The 17,839-nt window shown below is 44.8% G+C and overlaps 1 protein-coding gene across 1 annotated transcript; it reads right to left on the reverse strand.

Annotated features, from left to right (window-relative positions):
• Positions 1-506: 506 nt before the first annotated feature.
• MLANA (melan-A) lies at positions 507-13,336 on the reverse strand. Its single transcript, XM_081066765.1, has 5 exons — positions 13,274-13,336; positions 11,699-11,800; positions 7,494-7,590; positions 3,052-3,165; positions 507-1,753 (listed from the first exon to the last, which is right to left on the reverse strand). The coding sequence occupies exons 2-5, from the start codon at positions 11,773-11,775 to the stop codon at positions 1,685-1,687; spliced, it is 357 nt and encodes a 118-aa protein (XP_080922891.1). The 5' UTR covers positions 11,776-11,800; positions 13,274-13,336; the 3' UTR covers positions 507-1,684.
• Between the last annotated feature and the right edge of the window lie 4,503 nt (positions 13,337-17,839).

Genomic DNA, 17,839 nt, shown 5'->3' on the forward strand with positions numbered 1-17,839 from the left:
CTGCCCACGAGCATGTCAGGGCCTTATGGTGGGACAGGCAGCAATAAAGGACTCCTGTGTCCAGAGGGAAAGGAGAGAACTCAGCAGATGGTGGTCTGGGGACCTTCGACGAGTCCAGGGGTCAAGCCACAGGTTATTCTATAATGTGGAGGATTAAAGCTCAGACTAGGCCTTGCGATGAGAGGAGCTGGCCAAATGCCTGATGGAGTTTACTTTGTTTAGAATTCATTTATTTGTTCGAATGGGAGTGGCAGGGCTTATTTTAAGTGAAAAGACTAGATAGTATCAGAAAGGGCAGGGGTTATTTTAGTATTTCCTTGAATGACACTTTTTTCAGTGTGTGTAAAAAGTCTCTACTCAGTGTTTTTTCTCTGCAGTGCAATCTTTTGTAGAAAATGATGCAGTTATGCTACACTGGTGTTTCCAATGACACAAGATGATTTTAGGTGGCTTACTGACTCAGCATTATATAACACTGAGTCACATAGTGAGAAAGTCATTTCGTTCCCTTGCAAGCCTTTTATTACGTTAAAAGCTTTTCTCTGATTCTTGCTAATCTCCCTCTTCAACAAAGAGAGCAGCTCTCAAGTTGACAGTCTTCTGCATTCATCAGTATCTTCCTGGGTTTTAATAAAAATAATTTGTTTTCATTATTTTCATTTTCATAGTCATCCTCTACTTACGGAAAATGATACTGATTTTCCATTTAGGGTGGTGGTATAAATTTAAGCCAAAAATTTTTTTAAATGAGCTGACTGAAAGAAAAATATTAGATAAATAGTAGTGTTGGTGATATGTAGATGTCAACAAAATAAATTATAATGTCACTATGCAAATAATGATACTATTCCAGAATCTCTGATTATTCATCATTTCTTCTATATATTCTTTTGAGAGGGATTTGGGAGTCCAAAAGAACTAAATTGTCATTGGGACATTTAAGGCAAGACATCAAACTATAGTAGCTTTTACTTATTTAAATTCTGACACCACCTTCTTGTTTAACAAAAAAGTTATCATTAACAAAAATTCTATCATTAGATAGAATTGAGCCCTGAAGTGAAATGTAATTGGAACTGCATTATATGTATTAAGATACAGAATCTGTGTAGTATATTATTGTAGCGTTGTGGAATTTTAGAACACAAGGGGAACCTGTTGACCCCTTCCTGATCAGGTGAATCTGACCGTATAATCTGGTGGGTCACTCAGCTCTTGGTCTCGGAAGGTATCCTTTGTGAGCGTTCCACAGCACAAACTCACCTATAACAATTCTGTTTGAGTTCAGTTTGGTCAAGAGGTTCCTTCTTCAAATATCAGAATAGTAGTTTGTTAGTTATTAGCGAAATTTCAACTAAAAAAAAAAAATGATTGGTCCCAGAACACACACTTGAATCCAATCCCTCAGAAAAGAACACTGTAGGTTGACTAGCGTTACTGCTGGCACAGATAGTATAATGCATTACAATATTTAGTGACAAAGGTTTCCCATTTTAATATTTTTCATCATTTCCTCAATTAGTATTGCTAGTTGCCCTACTAAGAATTTAACATAAGCTTATTATTAGAAATGATGTACACTGTTTCTACAGCATTCCGAAGCAGAACATTAAATGACCATATTGAATTTAAGCAAAAGTGTGAGGGAAATCATTTCAGCATCTCTCCAGGGCCTTGCTGGTTCTCATGGCGAATAAGGTGGTGGTGATGGTTCTGCAGAGAGTTTCTCATAGGCAGGTGGAGCATTGGGAACCTGTGAGAATGAAAAAGGGAGAGTATGGGCTTGGCAACAGTGCATATGTTTCTGGGCGAGTGATTAAGTCAAAATAGCATCGTATTTATACTTTTGCTCTGGACTGAAACTTTTAAGTGTCCACATCTATTTTCCACCCAATGAGATAATCACTGTTAAATTTCACAATATGTTGAAACATTGTTGGGGGCAAGAGTAGAGGAAAACAGGGCTACGGGGCTTCCCCAAATCTCAAAAATCTATACCTGGATTATCCTTGTCAACGGAAGCCCCAAGCCCTAACTAATGAATCCATGAACCTGTTTACATACACTAAAACATATTGCTGCTTTACCACATAGATAAATCCTTATAGTTGTGTCTAAAGGCCATTGCTGCTATGGACAGAGCGCAAATGGGGCTGGCCTTCATTTATTGCTTACAATAATCCTAGGAGTATTTTCATGTTACAGGTTGGGAAACAGGCACAGGGAAGTTAAGTCACTTGCCCAAGGTCACACAATTAGTAAGTTGTGGAGCTAAGAACAAGCACAGTAATCGGGTTCCAGAGTCCGTGCCCTCAACCACTGTGGTACACTGCACCTGTACCAGCGCTGTGTCACAGAAAGAGTGCCCCACATATGTGACTAAAATTTCTAGTAGCCACATTAAAAAAATAAAACAGGTAAAAGTCATCTCAATAATATATTTTATTTAACCCCACATGTCAAAATTTTAATCATTTCAATATGTATCAATATAAAAATCGTCAATGAATTATGTTTTTTAACTCGGACTCTGTCCGAAATCTGGTAATGTACGGCAGGCAGCACATCTTCATTCAAACTACCGTGTTTCAAGTGCTGAGTAGACACACATGGCAGCGGCTACGCTACTGGACAGCACAGCTCTATACAATTAGTAATTGGTCTTTTTCTTTCTCTCAGATATATCTATGTTCAGGACACAACAAATATATTAAAAACATAAGACAAAAGGATATTGAATCCTGGACCAAGTTCTTCCTTTGAATCTTACAAGTAGGGTTCTCATAATTGACCCTGAAAAATCTGGTAAGACAGGGTACATACAATTTAAGAAAATCTCTGTTTTCCCCTTGTTTTTTACCTTTATTATTATTATTTTATTACGGTAAAATATACATAATATAAAATTTACCATTTTAACCATTTAGGTCTACAGTTCAGTAGTATTAAATATATTCACATTGTCCTTGCTTTTTAAATGGAAATAATTTTATTTATTTGTGTTCAAAGCAGCCATACATGAAAACACCAAAATGCAGGATCTCAACTTACCACAGGTTCACAATTGTTCTCTTGAAAAGGAAGTTTGCTGCCCAGGTGACCAAGACCCTCAAGTGGACACCTTCCTATTGAAGTACTTTGAGTCCCAGCATAAAAGCTTTTGTCCTGAAACGTGAATTCATGAAGGTCAGTGGGTGAGAAGAAATAATTGAGTCCCTTAAAAAAAAAGAGGAAGAAGCCAAAGTTTTAAGAATGGGTTTTAATCTTGGTTCTGCCACTTACTTGCTGTGTGTCCTCTCTGAATTCATTGTTGTATCTGTAATATGAAGATAATACCACCTACCTGTCAGAGTTGTGGGAATTAACTAAAGATAAAAGACCTGGTACCGTGCCTGCTCCCATTAGTCAATGGATATTTTTAAAGGGAAGGGGAAAAAGGGTGACTAAAAAATGAACCTCAGAGAGTGACTGCAAGTGGAGTAGACCAGAGCTAGTGAGACGAGCTGGTATCATGGTGAGGACAAGCGTATGACACCTTGACAGGGACACACTGTCAGTTTCTGCTTTCCCAATAATGACAGCAAAATATTTTAAACACTACGAATGCACATGGTGTGATAGAAATGCTGCGGTTGTTGCCCTGAGCTTCCAAGTCAAGTTGTAACAATCATGACATGTCAGTCTAAGGTTAAGTTATGCACCCTGAGTTATTGGGGGGAGGGGAGGTAAAAGCTCAGTGCTTTGCATAGGTTTCGAGGGTGATGCTCTCCTTCCCTAGAATAGAACGACAACAGTTTGTACAAGACAGAGACATAAACCAAAGTGGAGGCTGCAGAAGCGGTCCTCCCTGGTGAGGTATTTTATCACTGACATTGTTTAAATGGTTGGCATATCATGATAATAAAAAGACTCACTTTTAGTCACTTTTATTGTTAAATTATCTACAACAATGGTTCTCAAACTTCAGCATGCATCAGTGTCACGCGGAGGGCCTGGTAAACATATTGCTGGGCCCACACCCAGATTTTCTGGCACAGTAGGTTTGGGGTGAGGCCCACAGATTGGCATTTCTAACAAATTACCAGCTGGTACTGCTGGTTCAGGGCCACACAGCTCCACAGACAACGCAGCTCCATGTTACCTGCACCTGGATCAAATTAGCTAAGCTCAGACACTTAGAGGGACAAGGCAAGTAATGCAACGGGGTCAGGTGGGGGCCATAGGAAAGGAGGGAGTATATATCCCATCTAAAGGGACAACCACTGCATAGATGTGTTTTCCCCAGATCTTTTGATTTAAAAAAAAATAAATCGAGATTTTTATGTAAAATATTACTTTAAATGTTGTCACCTAATTCAATTTTTAAAAACACAGGCCCAAATATATCTGCAAGCCAAATCCAGCCTGGCTGGATTGGGGAAGCCACTGGCTGAGGGTAGCTGGAACAGGGAGGCTGTGTGGGTGATGAGCGGCTCTGCAGGCTTGTCTGCAGACCATGGCTAATGTTTGAGGTCTATCTACCATGACGGACGAGAAGGGCATTAAAGCAGGTTTCCCAGGGAGGAGAAGCGTTTGGAACGTCAATCTGATGAGACTGAGATATGGATTGGCCTGATACCTACATGGTCTGCAGACTGTAGTTTTCCTAGACTCTGGCCTGAAACGAGCATTGATCCTACTTCCCTAATCTTGACATGAGGACACAGGGCAGTTCTGTCCCCATCCCCAACTTCCAGCCGTGTACCTCAGAAAAGGTATTTAATGTGTTCTCTCCCTTGACTCAATTATCGCTTTTATTTTATTTTACGTATTTATTTTTTAATCTCTCACCTGCCATAGAATGGGAGCATAATCCGCTCCTCCAGTTCACTGCCAGCTCTCTGCATTTGCCTGCAACGTCAGTGTGCATGTTAAAATGCAGGTTCCTGGGTCTCACCACCAGAGCCAGTTCCAGAATCTGCCATTTTAGCAAGAGCCCCAGGTGATTCCAGGGCAGGGGCCCCCGGACCACTGAGAAGCAGAAACACCAGGAGACGTGTGTGAACTGAGCTATCAGCAGGGCTCTTGAGAATTGTCTCCAAAAATCAAAAGCATTATGTTCTAAACTTCCAAGTGAAAGAATAAAATTGGTAAATACAAAAACCAACTTCCAGTGCCTTACAAATCATTTTCCTGCAGAAACACGTTGCTGCAGAAAGCAGTTTTTCTTTTCAAAAGATGTCCAGGTCTAAGGGGAATTGTTAGCCAAGGGAGAAATTTTAGGAGATCTTAATTCCAACCAGTCTTGGTACCGTTCTGTGGTCAGTGAACATGGGAAAGCAGACATTTCAAAGCTTAATGAAGGTTGCTGAAGGTGAGTAACTCAGGTCCTTGGAGCTGGCATTTATTGTCATTTATGTTCTGTTTTAAAATGAAACTAGAATCACCAAAGAGAGACAGGAAGGTAATTATGTAATTAAATGCAGTACTTAATGCACTATTTTACATAATTTTGCCTACACTTCTCAGATCGCTGATCTCAAATCTGGCATTTCAGGAGATAGGAAAGTCTCAAAACAAGATTTTATTATTAAAGAATAAATGACAGCATTTTTAGACTGTAGGGAAACCAGGGAATGAAAACGCAGTTCTCTCTCATAAAAATTCCAGAAACTCTGCAAATCACTGTTCTAGATCCAGAGGAATGGAGGCACGGTAGGTTGAACTTGAACCTTACCAAGCAAAATGTTCCCAGTGTCTGAACCCCTGAGGTTAAGTTTCTTGGTTATTCTTAAACTGAATGAGTTTAAAATGAGAGTGTTGAAGCAGAAAGGGAAAAAATCATTGTTTTTTTCGTCCAGTAGCGTCCAGCCAGCAATTGTGGGACAGTAGGAAATGGGCACTAACGTAGTGAGTCTGTAGAACTTTCACTCCTTGAAAAACTAAATCATTGTGTTTTTTATATAGAAACGTAGAATGAAATAAAAAATACATAGGAAAAATATGTTACATAAAAAATGATAATATATCGTTATATCACATGCGTAGGTCTAGGTATAGAAGAGAAAAGGAGGCTCAGACAGGTTAAAATCTAAGGTCACGAAGCAAGTCAGTGGCAGACAATGAGACCACGACCTGATGGCATACAACTGGGTGACGGCTGTATGCCAGGCACCGGGGACACAAAGATGAGTAACAAATAGTCTCTGTTCCAATTCGTAAATGGGGGAAAGAGAAGGGGTGGAAAAGGCAACAAGTAAATAGCCAACGACAAGGCAATGTCATAACCCCATGCTACAGGTACAAGTGGGGTTCTGCAGCAAAGTCCAGCCAAGTCCCTCCCTAACTAACCTCTAACCTCTGTGGACAGCCACAGAGAGCTGTCACAGGAGCAGGAGTCCCACCCCAAAGCTCCTAATGCACGGCTTTCCTGTGGTGCTTGGTTTGGATTCGTATTCACACTCAGGACTTCTCCTTCCCACTGAATGCCAACACACTGGAGAGCTGCGGCTCGGTGGCATGCAGCCCTGACTCGCCCTTCTCTGGTTTGTATTTGGGACACTCTGGCAGGGTGGGCATTAAGGAAAGGGACTCATGGGACTGCCCAAGCTTCCTGGCAAGGAGAAGAATTTGAAGCTACAGCTCACAGCTGCCTCTTCTCCTCAGTCTTCAAAGCTCTACCTGCCACCCACACCAACTCCCCTCCATCACAGAACCTTTTCCTCTGAATGAGGTGCGAGAGAGAGCACCTTTGGATGCGTAAGTGCTACCTGGCTTTGAAGCCAGGTTTCTGAAATCTGTAGTTTTTACAGTTTAGAGACTCTGCTTCTCATTTGTGGAAGAACCTGCTACCCCAACACCGGACTGTGTCATTTGTTAGCTTCCTGTTTATATGGGCAAAGAAGGAAAAAATCCTGTTAAAACCACAGTGGCCATCGAAGAAGGATGGAGCCTGTTAAAAACCTGGTGGTCCTTTGCTGCTCAGGAGTGGATGGTCTCCTCATTGCACTGATGGCTACAGGGGTCCTAGGTACTCTGGGTTGCTTGGTGTAACACAATTAGAAGAACCTGGAATTCCCAGGCAGCCTGAGAGTAAAGGTGTGAAGAGGCCCGGGGAGAGCAGCGGGCCACTGAGTGGAATAGCAGAGCCAGTGAGAGTCCCCAGGACAGGGAGGACCCGGAGCGCCTCACATGCCTGTTGGCTGTGCAAGAGAACAAGCCCATGAACCCTTCCCCTGTGCCCCACGGACTGTCACTGCTCAGCTACACACAGCCAGGCACTCGAGTCTGCTATGAGCGGAACCAAAGAGAGGCCACGTTCCTGGGTTGGGTTCATGCCTGGGCAGAGGCCAAGGAGGAGTTGCAAGTACAATGTGGAGAAGCACTGATCATAACCAGGAATCAGAGCTAGAGGTGATCATGAGAGCGTTACCCCACTCCCCACAAGTTCAGAGAAAGAAGAGGCAGCAGGGTCCTGGATCGGGAAGGATCCCAGCAGCGGGAACTTGACCAACCTTCAGCCTTCTGTATCCACTCCGTCTTCTGCAATACCAGCAGCCGATGAGCAGTAAAATTCCCAGGATCACCGTCAGGAATCCAATCCCCACGGCCCTGGCCCAAGAAATAGACAAATCCGTGTTGGTGCAGAAGCCTTGTTCCACGTTGTGATGAGACATTCTCTCTCCACTGGGGCTTCGCCAGCCCAGAGCAGCAGCTCCTGGTCCCCAAATAGTTTCCCACCCCATGCCACACCAGGCACCACCCAGACCCCCAACACTCGTGTCCAGGAACAGCACCTCCTCTAGGAGCCTCTCAAGTATGTGCCAACAGGCGGCGTACTAATTGGCATGGGCTCAAGCACCCAAGTTCCTGGTGCAAGAGGTGCCGTAGCAACTGGCCCTTATGTGGGCAATATATTTATTGCGACTGAATTATCTTTTCATCAGGGCTGGTTTAAATCATTTTCCCCGCTATCAAAAAGGAAATGGAAATTTTCATCGACTTAATTACTACATGCTGGGTGTAACGCTGGACATTCTACACACACTAGCGTATTAGCTTATTTGATTCTTACAGCAACCCTGTGAGGTAGGCATCACTTATTCTCCCCATTTCACAGATGAGGAAATCAATGCAGAGGTTAAGTGCCTTGCTGATGGTCATACAGAGATAGCGCAAGGCAGAGCGAGGATTTGAACTTGAGCCTATCTCAGTTGCGTTTGTGCCCTCTCTGCCCAACCCCACCCCCACCCCCCCGAGTCCTTGCCCATCTCCTCTCTCCATTCCTGCCCTGAATAACCTACTCATGTTCCTAGACTCAGCATCATTCCTCCCAGTATGATGGCAGCCCATCCTGCCTTCTCTCACAGGCAGCCCTTTGGTGGTAATCAGCAGTGTGCTCACCTGCCCCTTCTAGAAATAGCAAAAAGAGCTCCCGGGGAAGCTGTTTAGGTTTTGGTTTGTTTGTTTTTTAAATTTGTGTCCTCAGTGACTTAAAAAGGGTCAGGCACATAGGTGTTTCAAGAAACATTCCTGCAGATGGATGGACGGATGGATGGATGGACAGTTGTATGGATGGCCAAACAAATGAATAAAAAAATGAACAAATGAACTATGGCTAATTACAAATTCATATCCTCTCCCCCATCACACCAGTCTCTCTGCAAAATGAATGAGCCATTTACCATCTTCTTTAAAATAACTATTTACAAACATGTGGGTTTGTGGCAGAAAGTTACTTTAACCTCTGTAGGTCATTGACACTCAAGTGAGCATGAGGAGATCGGCAGCTTTCCACAGGCAGGTTTTGGTTGGGATGGAGAGAAGGTAATGAGAAGGTGAGAGCTTGGAAACCAGCCCCTGAGGTCTTAGAGCTGGCATAGTCTGACTGCATGGAAGTAGGTCTTGGGGATAGAGACGTCTCTGAGAGGATAACCATTGCTTAGGGCTCAGCCCAGCTGGTAGGACACACGTCCCATGTTTATGCTCAACCAAACAAGCTGCTATCAGGCCTCCACTTGCTCCCGGAATCCCGTGCAGGTCACCAAGGACGGGACCAAATGGGTCAGTGCTTGCTCCTTACTCTAGTCTCACCTGAGTGACCTGGACGAGGTATCTCGAAATGGAGCTGAGGGCAGAGCCCTTAGGAGGCAGAGATTAGAGATCTGACCCCGCCAGCCAACCTGACTGCGAAGTCAGAGAGGCCAGCAGACATTTGGAGTCAGGTACTCTGTAGAGAGTAAACACCTCTCAGCCGGGTTACTAAAAGAAATAGCAATGGGGGGGAGGGGGTGATCAGTCCTGGGGAGAAGTGTCTGAGCCAAACCTGGAGCAAAGCTGTACCATCCCTGAGAGGGCTCTGATTGTCAGCAGCAGAATGCAATCCCGAGGCTAAGCCAGCCTTTCAGCCCTGTGTCCAGTGGCCCGTGAGAAGCATTACTCACCCTGTTTCCAGGGCCTGGGGCTGTGCTTTCCCTGCATAACATTGTCAATTAACTAACCTCTGCCAGATTTCCCACTTCACAGCATGAGCGACATCAGCAGAGTGGAAAGTGCCGAGTCTTTTATCTGTGACTTGCTAAAGAAAGGCTCTCCAGAGCTGGGTGACTTATAAGAGATTGAGCAGCTGCAGGCGAAGTGAGAGCCAACAGGCTTCTCCTGGAAGCCTGTCCCACCTACTGGACCAGCTCCGTCTCAGGGCCAGAGAGGCAGCAAGCCTGTCCTGTCCATCTCCAAACTGGAGAGAGAGAAACATGAGATGACAATACTGGATAAAACTCTGACCTAATTACACAGGCCAGTCTCCCCACTTTCTAGATCATAAAGCTGAAACCTACCATGATTCATCCCCACCACCAACCCCTTAGCGGCCACTCTACCATTCACTGAGCACCAGTTTGTGCCAAGCCCCCACACAGACGCTTTTATTCCATCTTCATGACAATCCTCTGAGGTAGGTATGATGTTCATGTCACAGCTGATATCCCAGGACGTTAGGCGGGTAAAATGCCTGAGGTTGCACAACACATAAGGGGCAGAACCAGCTCTCAAAGCGACTGGCCCAAAAGAGCCAGCGACTGAGTGCTAGGATTTGGGCCGGACCCAGGACTCCCATCTCCGGGGCCAATGCTCTTCCTGCCCCATCACCCTTTGCTGAAATGAAGCCGTCACGAGGAGCACCCAGGGCGCTGGCTCTCATGACTGAAGGCAGCTGATGCGATTCCCAGCATGCCTGCGCTCTGAGTTGATCCCCTAGCTCTGCGGTTATTCCCTTGGATATCTTCACACAGACAGAGCTCTTTTCCAGCTCTTGACACACAGCCGCGTTACACTCACACACACAGAGTGACTGACTGAGAGCAGAAAACACCAGCATACACCAGACACGCGTGAAGAACTCACTACCTCACTGGGCTAGGAGCCTCGCAGTGTCACCCAAATACCTCTGTCAGTGGAGTGAGCTGAGGTGCATGTTACTGTGCAGAACCTGGGCCCCTACCCCCAGTCCTACTGAATCAGCCTCTAGGAAGCAGTGCCTAGGAAACTGCATTTCTTCAAGATCCATGGGTGACTTGTGCCCTCTCAACTGAGAGAATTCCTCTCTACGAGGTTTCACAGCAATCGAGTCTGTTGAGTCATCATGGAAAAGCCAAAACAATATCCTACCCACTGCCATGTGCAGTGTACCCCCCAAAGAGTATACTTTTGCTTTGGGGACATGTTTTTGCTTTTTCCTCCCAGAAGATCTGCCCACCCCCACCCCCAGTTGACCATGCAGGGAAGTTAGAGAATCCCATAGGGTCTTCTGAGGAAAGGCTCCCAGCCTGAATGCTTCCTCAGTGCCTTGGAAGGGCTCCACGGCTTGCTTGCTCCTCTAGTAAAGATTCATCAACAGTTCTCCCCTAAGGGAGAGTAGGTTTGCAGGAAGTTCTCAACAGACCACTTAAGAGATTGTCCAAATAAACAACTGGTTCCTTGTTTGCCTGTGGGCGTCCCCACTCAGAGGGTGGAGCCCCCACACCCTTGCCCTCTCACAGAGCAGGTCCCGTGTTCCCATTACAGCACTTACTCTTGCTGAAATTATTCTCATGCCTAACTCTCCCACTAGATTGTAAGATTTTTCTCAAAGACAAGAATAGCATCTTGGGTGGGTTATACAATGCTTAGCACTTAGAAATGCGTAGTCACATAAATACTTATTTTTTCATTGATTCATAATATCCTAACCAAATGCCTTTCCATAGGATAAAGTTATTTATGATGCAAAGATTCTGACCACCATCTTCGCCCTGGAGTCAGTCCGCAGGTGGAGTCACACACACCTGCCCTTCATGCTCACTCACTCTTTCGCAACTCACCTTGGTTCTGTTTCAATCTCCAGGAGCCTGAGAGGAGCAGACAGAACACAGCTAAAGGAAAGAGGTAGCTTGCTCCCAGACAGATGTATTTCAGCCTGGGAACATATGACAAAGGCCTTACAGCCAAGAATGCAGGCAAAAATGGCCAGCTCCAACTTTCGACCATTCATACCTCCTTGCCTGTTGGATCTCAGTGAAGCTTTCGTGAACCCCTTGTGGGACAACAGCGTCTCCTCACCTCATTGCCACGGTTTTTACCCTCTGCAGAAATGAACACTAGAGAGAATTATGCCCAGGCAAGTGCCGGTGGAGTCAGAGGCTTCAGCAAATGGCAACCCCGCAGCGCCCAGGTTTGAACTTACTCTTCAGCTGTGATGTAGGAGTGGCCACGGCCGCTCCTGGGGTACCCATAGACGAAGTGAGCCCCTTCACTGGGCATCTTGTGGGGTCAGGACACAGGACACCTGAGAGCAGAGGCACACACACATCATTTAATGCATCCAGAGCGTCCTTGCTCATCATGCCATAAAGACCCACTAAGACACTTCCACTCGGCGACCATTAACAACAGTTGGGACCTCTGGTTTCTCTTTGTGAGAGGATGTGTACCTGCTCCTAGCTTTGATATCGAGTGGGAATTGCTCCGGTCTCTAACTCCTTCCACCAACTGAAAATTAAGTTCAAAGATGAAACTACAAACAAAAGCAAAACACTTTCAAATTGAGTTATTATTTGGGTGAAAAATGCTCTTCATTTGCCTTCAGTTTCACTCTATAACATAAATTGTAAAGAAACAAGCAAACAAAAGGCATTTTTATTCAGTCCTTCTTTTCCCTGGCCCAAGACTGTGGTTAATAAAAGAAAAGGAGTAATTTCTCTCCAAAGGTGTTTGATATCAATCCTTGGACAAACAGAAGGCTATGATGATGTAATGTATGTGTGTCTGAGAATAGCAACCCCAAACCCACTTTCCAACAAAGGAAAGTACCCCATGCAGGTTCCTGGTCTAGTCCACCTTCACCCACAAAACAAGCTGAGGAAGCACACGACTTGACTTTTCTAACAATTTTTTGTCCCTCCCACTGAAATCAACTTCTACTTTTCCCTCGTTCAAGTCTCATGACTGGGGTTTCCAATACATACATATATATAACAATATAAAATGTATAATATAAAAATTTAAACTATAATGCAAATAAAAAGCTCATGAACTGCAGTGGTCATATGAAAGTGTGCTTATTAAAAACCAATACCAGTTTCTCTTCTTTCCTTGCTATTATGTATTTTTCTTCCCTCTTATTGTTCTCATGAATTTCAAAGGTCTGATCCCCATAGAGTTTTATAAATCAGCCTGTTTAGAATTGGAGAGAAGTGGGAGAGCAGAGTGGGGAATCCACCACCTGAGCCCTTTCCACTGGGGTATTTCATGTATAATGTGTCTTTCCCAGTGGTAAAAAAGAAATTACAGTTGAACTCACTGGTCAGCTCAGGTGAATAATTAGGGGTGAACGCTATGTTCAAAATTACAGACACAAAACCCAATTAGTTCTGTGTGAAAACGTTTTTGTTAATCTGTACTTCCAGCTCAGAGCCGAGGCAAACAGTGTAGGGACAGCAAATGCCCCTCACCCCACCCGCACCAGGAGACACGGTCCTTCAGGCCCCTCAGGTGGCAGGAGAACCGAGCTTCTCACAAGCGCTACAGCCTGCGTCATGGCTTTTCCGGGCTCTCTGCCCTGCTGCTTGGCAGCCCAGAGAGAGGCTCCTAGGAGACTTTGTGAACCTGCAGCAGTTGGAAAATTACAAACGCTGAGAAATTCTGCTGACAGCCAATCATCAGGGAGGCATGAGGGAGGGTCGAGAGTCCACCAGAACTTCCCAAACCCTGTGCTGAAAGAACAGGACCACAACCAAGCGTGAGGAGGCGATGCACTTACCTTCCTGGATGTGACCGTAGCTCTGGGTGCGGCGGGGTGTGTGTGTGTGAAGATTGCTTCTCTGGCTCTTATTCTTTTTTTTCCCCCCTGGTCTTGAGTCTCATGTTAGTCACGAGTTTGGATTTCTAGTGGGGTCATCTGTGACTGCTTAATTGGTATGAAAGAAACCAAAGGCATTTCTCCCCCCTAAAAGTGTGGGCTCTGATGGGGGTGAAAAGGGAGATAAGATAAAAATATGAATAACAAAATGGTAATAACTACATAGCTATCAACAATTATTTTCAATGTAAATGGATTAAATGCTCCAATCAAAAGATAGGGTGGCTGAATGGATAAGAAAACAAGACCCTTACATATGCTGCCTGTAACAGACTCACTTCTGATCAAAAGACACACACAGACTGAAAGTAAAGGGACGGAAAAAGATATTTCATGAAAACGGAAACAAACAAACAAACAAACAAAAAACCCCAAACAAACAAAGCTAAGATAGCACTACTTATTCCAGACAAAATAGACTTTAAGACAAAGGCTATAAGAAGAGACAAAGCAGGACCCAGTGATCCCACTTCTGGGTATTTATCCGAAGAAACCCAAAACGGTACTCGAGGGGCCGTGTGCATTCATGTGTCCATTGCAGCGTTGTTTAAAATGACCAAGATGTGGGGGCAGCCTGGGTGTCCATCGATGGAAGAATGGATAAAGAGGAGGTGGTATATACATATATATATATATATAGTGGAATATTGCTCAGCCAGGGATGGGAATGGCTCTTGTCATCTGCGGTGACATGGATGGACCTGAGGGTATTGTGCTAAGTGGAATGTGTCAGACAAAGACAGATGCAATGTGATTCTGCTTATATGTGGAATGTAACAAAGAAAATAAACAAACAAAACAGAAATAAACTCATAGATACAGAGAACATTTGGCTGGTTGCCAGATGAGAGAGGGATTGGAGGTGGGTGACTCCAAAGGAGAAGGGATTAAGAAGTACAAATTGGTCGTTACAAAGTAGTCATGGGGATGTAGGGTACAGCATAAGGAATATAGTCAGTGTTATTGTAATAACTATGTATGGTGTCAGATGGGCATTAAATTTATTGGGATGATAGATGGGAGGGCTGTTAAGGGGCAGGGTGAAAGGTGAAGGGATTAAGAAATGCAAATTGATAGTTACAAAATAGTCATCAGGATGTAAAGTATAGGGAATATAGTCAACAACATGGTAATAACTATGTATAGTGCCAGGTGAGTACTAGACTAGTCAGAAGAATTACTCCTTAAATTATATAAATACCACTATGTTGTATACCTAAAATTAATATAAAATAATATTGAATGTCAACTATAATTTAAAAATTTAAAAAGGGAGAAAAAAGGTGAAGAGCAATAAGTGGTCCAAATTTCCAGGTATAAAACAAATGTGTCAGGGGCATATAATGTACAGCATTGGGAATATAGTCAATATTCCATGTGATAACATGGTACAGTGTCACATGGTTGCTGGAATTATCATGGTGATCACTTCTTTAGGTATACAAACATTGAATAACTATGGTATGCACCTGAAACCAACATAATACTGTATGTTAGCTATATATTTTTTTATTTTTTTGTTTTAAGATTTTATTGGGGAAGGGGAACAGGACTTTATTGGGGAACAGTGTGTACTTCCAGGACTTTTTTTCCCAAGTCAAGTTGTTGTCCTTTCAATGTTAGTTGTGGAGGGTGCTGTTCAGCTTCAAGTTGTTGTCCTTTCAGTCTTAGTTGTGGAGGGCGCAGCTCAGCTCCAGGTCCAGTTGCCGTAGTTGCAGGGGGCGCAGCCCACCATCCCTTGCGGGAGTCGAACTGCCGGCAACCTTGTGGTTGAGAGGCAGCGCTCCAACCAACTCAGCCATCTGGAAGCAGCTCACCTCAAGGTGCCGTGTTCAGTCTTAGTTGCAGGGGGCGCTGCCCACCATCCTTTGCGGGACTGGAGGAGTTGAACCGGCAACCTTGAGGTTGAGAGCCCACTGCCCCATGTGGGAATAAAACCAGCAGCCTTCGGAGTTAGGAGCACGGAGCTCCAAGCATATGAGCCACCGGGCCGGCCCAATGGTAGCTATATTTTAATAAAAATCTTAAATTAAAAAAGAAAAAAGTATGGCCTCTGTTTTCCCCAGTCCAGGGTTCATCCTAGGGAAGCCATTTATTTTAAATGCTCATCCCTCTTTCGTAGGGTTGCCAGATAAAATAGAGGATGCCCAGTTACATTTGAACTTCAGAAAAACAATGAATAATTGTTTAGTATAACTGTGTCCCATATAATACTTTTTAGTATAAGTATGTCCCACTTATTGCATGGGACATATTTTTACTTAAAAAATTATTTGCTGTTTATCTGAAATTCTGATGTAACTGGGCACCTTATACTTTCCCTCATCCCCACCTCAAAGGGTTGAAGAACCTTTAGACTCAGACCTAGATATCATCTAGGACCACCCCCTCCTGATCAAGAAGAAGAAATAGAAGATCCCTGATTTCTTTGTAACATCCTTAGAGATAACTGTCCCCTGAGGAGAGTGGATTTTGTGCATTTGCAAGGGCAGACAAGATTTTCTCTTTAAAGGTTCTAACTGAAACCAGAACTAATTTGACCTGACACTATAATCTATCCTGATTGTCAAATTGTGTATAGCCCAGAAGCATTTCAGTGGGACAGAAGTTACCTTCACTCACCAGCTCTCCATAACCATTGTGGACAAAGAAAACACCCACCAGAATTAAGGAATATGAAGTTCTCATCTGCTAAGGATTTAGGTTAAATGGCCACTAAGTTCCCCTTTCTCATAACATCTGAGAACTCCATCCCTTCCAGGTTGTATGGAAATGGCAAGAAGGGCGTTGATCCTTATTAGACCAGACAGGAAAAACCTTTCTGAAAAGGAGGGAAAATGTAAACTGAGAGCTAAATGAGAAGGGGTCAACCATCTGAAGATAGAGGAACAGCATGTCAGAAAGAAGAACCAGTGCAAACGTCCTGAAGCAGAGTAATAGAACATAACTTAGTCTGGGTTCCCAGAACTGAGGTTGATTCAGGACATTTTTTTCAAAAATCAGGGACAATACAAGCCTTTGGTGTCCATGGATTTGGGGAGAACAACTTCAACCCGAACCTTGAGGTTATGTCTGGTAACTCCCAGAAAGGCCTCATGGTGGGTACAGAACTAAAAGAAGGATGAAGTTCTGAGCCAAGAAGCCAAAGGTTTGCACTAAGCTGGACTCTACAATTAAATGGGCTCCTGGATGATTGGCAGCAAGATCAGAGAGGAGGAAAGTACTGACCTGGATCTCAGGGAAAAGGGAAGCTCCCAGATGTAGCTGAAGTCTTCTGCTGATAGGTGCTAATTCAGGAGCCTTGTGGGTGCCTGGGCATTGTTCCAGGATGGAGACCACAAGGCAGATGGCATCATACCCTCTCCCAGAGGGGGGCTACAGGACTAGATCCAGCACCCTGGGGACACTAGGACCTGTCTGGGGAAATACTCTCTAGCTCCTCTGCTTTTTGGAGCTGGGCAAGGGAGTCCTGATCAGATCTTACAAGGGCATCTCTTTGGGTCTTTGAGTACTTTGCAGCTTCAGAGGTGCCCAGTTCTGTCAGGGTAAAGTGCCCAGGATGGGCTGGGGTCGTTTCTTCAAATAAGGGTTCCCAGGGAACCTCAGCCTGAAAATTCAACCACATCCTGTTTCCTGGAAGTGCCCCCAGAAGTTCTCTTTCACTACACTCCTAGTCACCGTTCTTAGACTGGCCTGGGCTTCAGGCTTTAACCCAGAGCCAGCCCCAGCCCTACACGCCCTCACCCTCTATGCTTCTGAGTGACTTCTGACAGTGCAACCCTCACCCCCACCCCCAGGCTAACAGCAGGAGCTCTAGAGTCCAAACTGCCTGCACTTCAATCTGTGTGACTTTGGGCAAGTCACAAACCCCTTGGAGCCTCACTGCCTGCATCTAAGAAAGCAGGGCTAATACATTTATCTACTTCCTAAATTACAGAGAGAGTTACAAGGGACTGCTTACCATGTGCTTGACATAGTACCTGGCACAGAATAAGTTTAGCAACATAGTGTAAGCTGTTACCACCAGGCTGCCTGACCCATTAGCCTTTGGCCCAGCTCAAAGGCTGTTTGGAGGTGGCGCTGCCACTTCCCCTGGATGGCCCAGGGTTAAGAGCTTGAACCAAGCTACTCTTTCCGGGCTACTGACTAGTTCTCTGCTGCCACCTGGTGGACCTGGCCTTGCATTACAGGCCCACTGGACGAAGCAGTGCGGGACGGATTGCAGAGATGCCTCTTGAACTTTACAGAACTCTCCCACTCACCGTGCTCAGGGGCCGGAATCCTTTTCACTCATCCTCCCTGGGGCTTAGAACCTTCTTCAGCGCGTCACCGTTCTCGGACTGGCATAGCCTCTGACTCTGCCCCAGAGCAGCTCAGGCCAGGCCCTGCCTGCCCTGGCTCTCCATACTTCCTTGGGACTTCCCTTCTTCTCTGGGAGTGCAGTGCTCCCACCCCATTCCCTCACCC

This window comes from Rhinolophus hipposideros, assembly GCF_964194185.1.
Source record: "Rhinolophus hipposideros genome assembly, chromosome: 11".
NCBI lineage: Eukaryota > Metazoa > Chordata > Mammalia > Chiroptera > Rhinolophidae > Rhinolophus > Rhinolophus hipposideros.

What these genes read in the sequence shown, in the direction of transcription:
- MLANA (XM_081066765.1), bottom strand. Translation starts at nt 11,775, where the DNA reads ATGCCCAGTGAAGGGGCTCACTTCGTCTATGGGTACCCCAGGAGCGGC. An exon ending in TCCTACATCACAGCTGAAGA is followed by an intron (nt 7,591 to 11,698) that starts GTAAGTTCAAAC and finishes TTCTTGGGCCAG; the next exon opens with GGCCGTGGGGATTGGATTCC. An exon ending in AGAACAATTGTGAACCTGTG is followed by an intron (nt 1,754 to 3,051) that starts GTAAGTTGAGAT and finishes TCATTCTCACAG; the next exon opens with GTTCCCAATGCTCCACCTGC.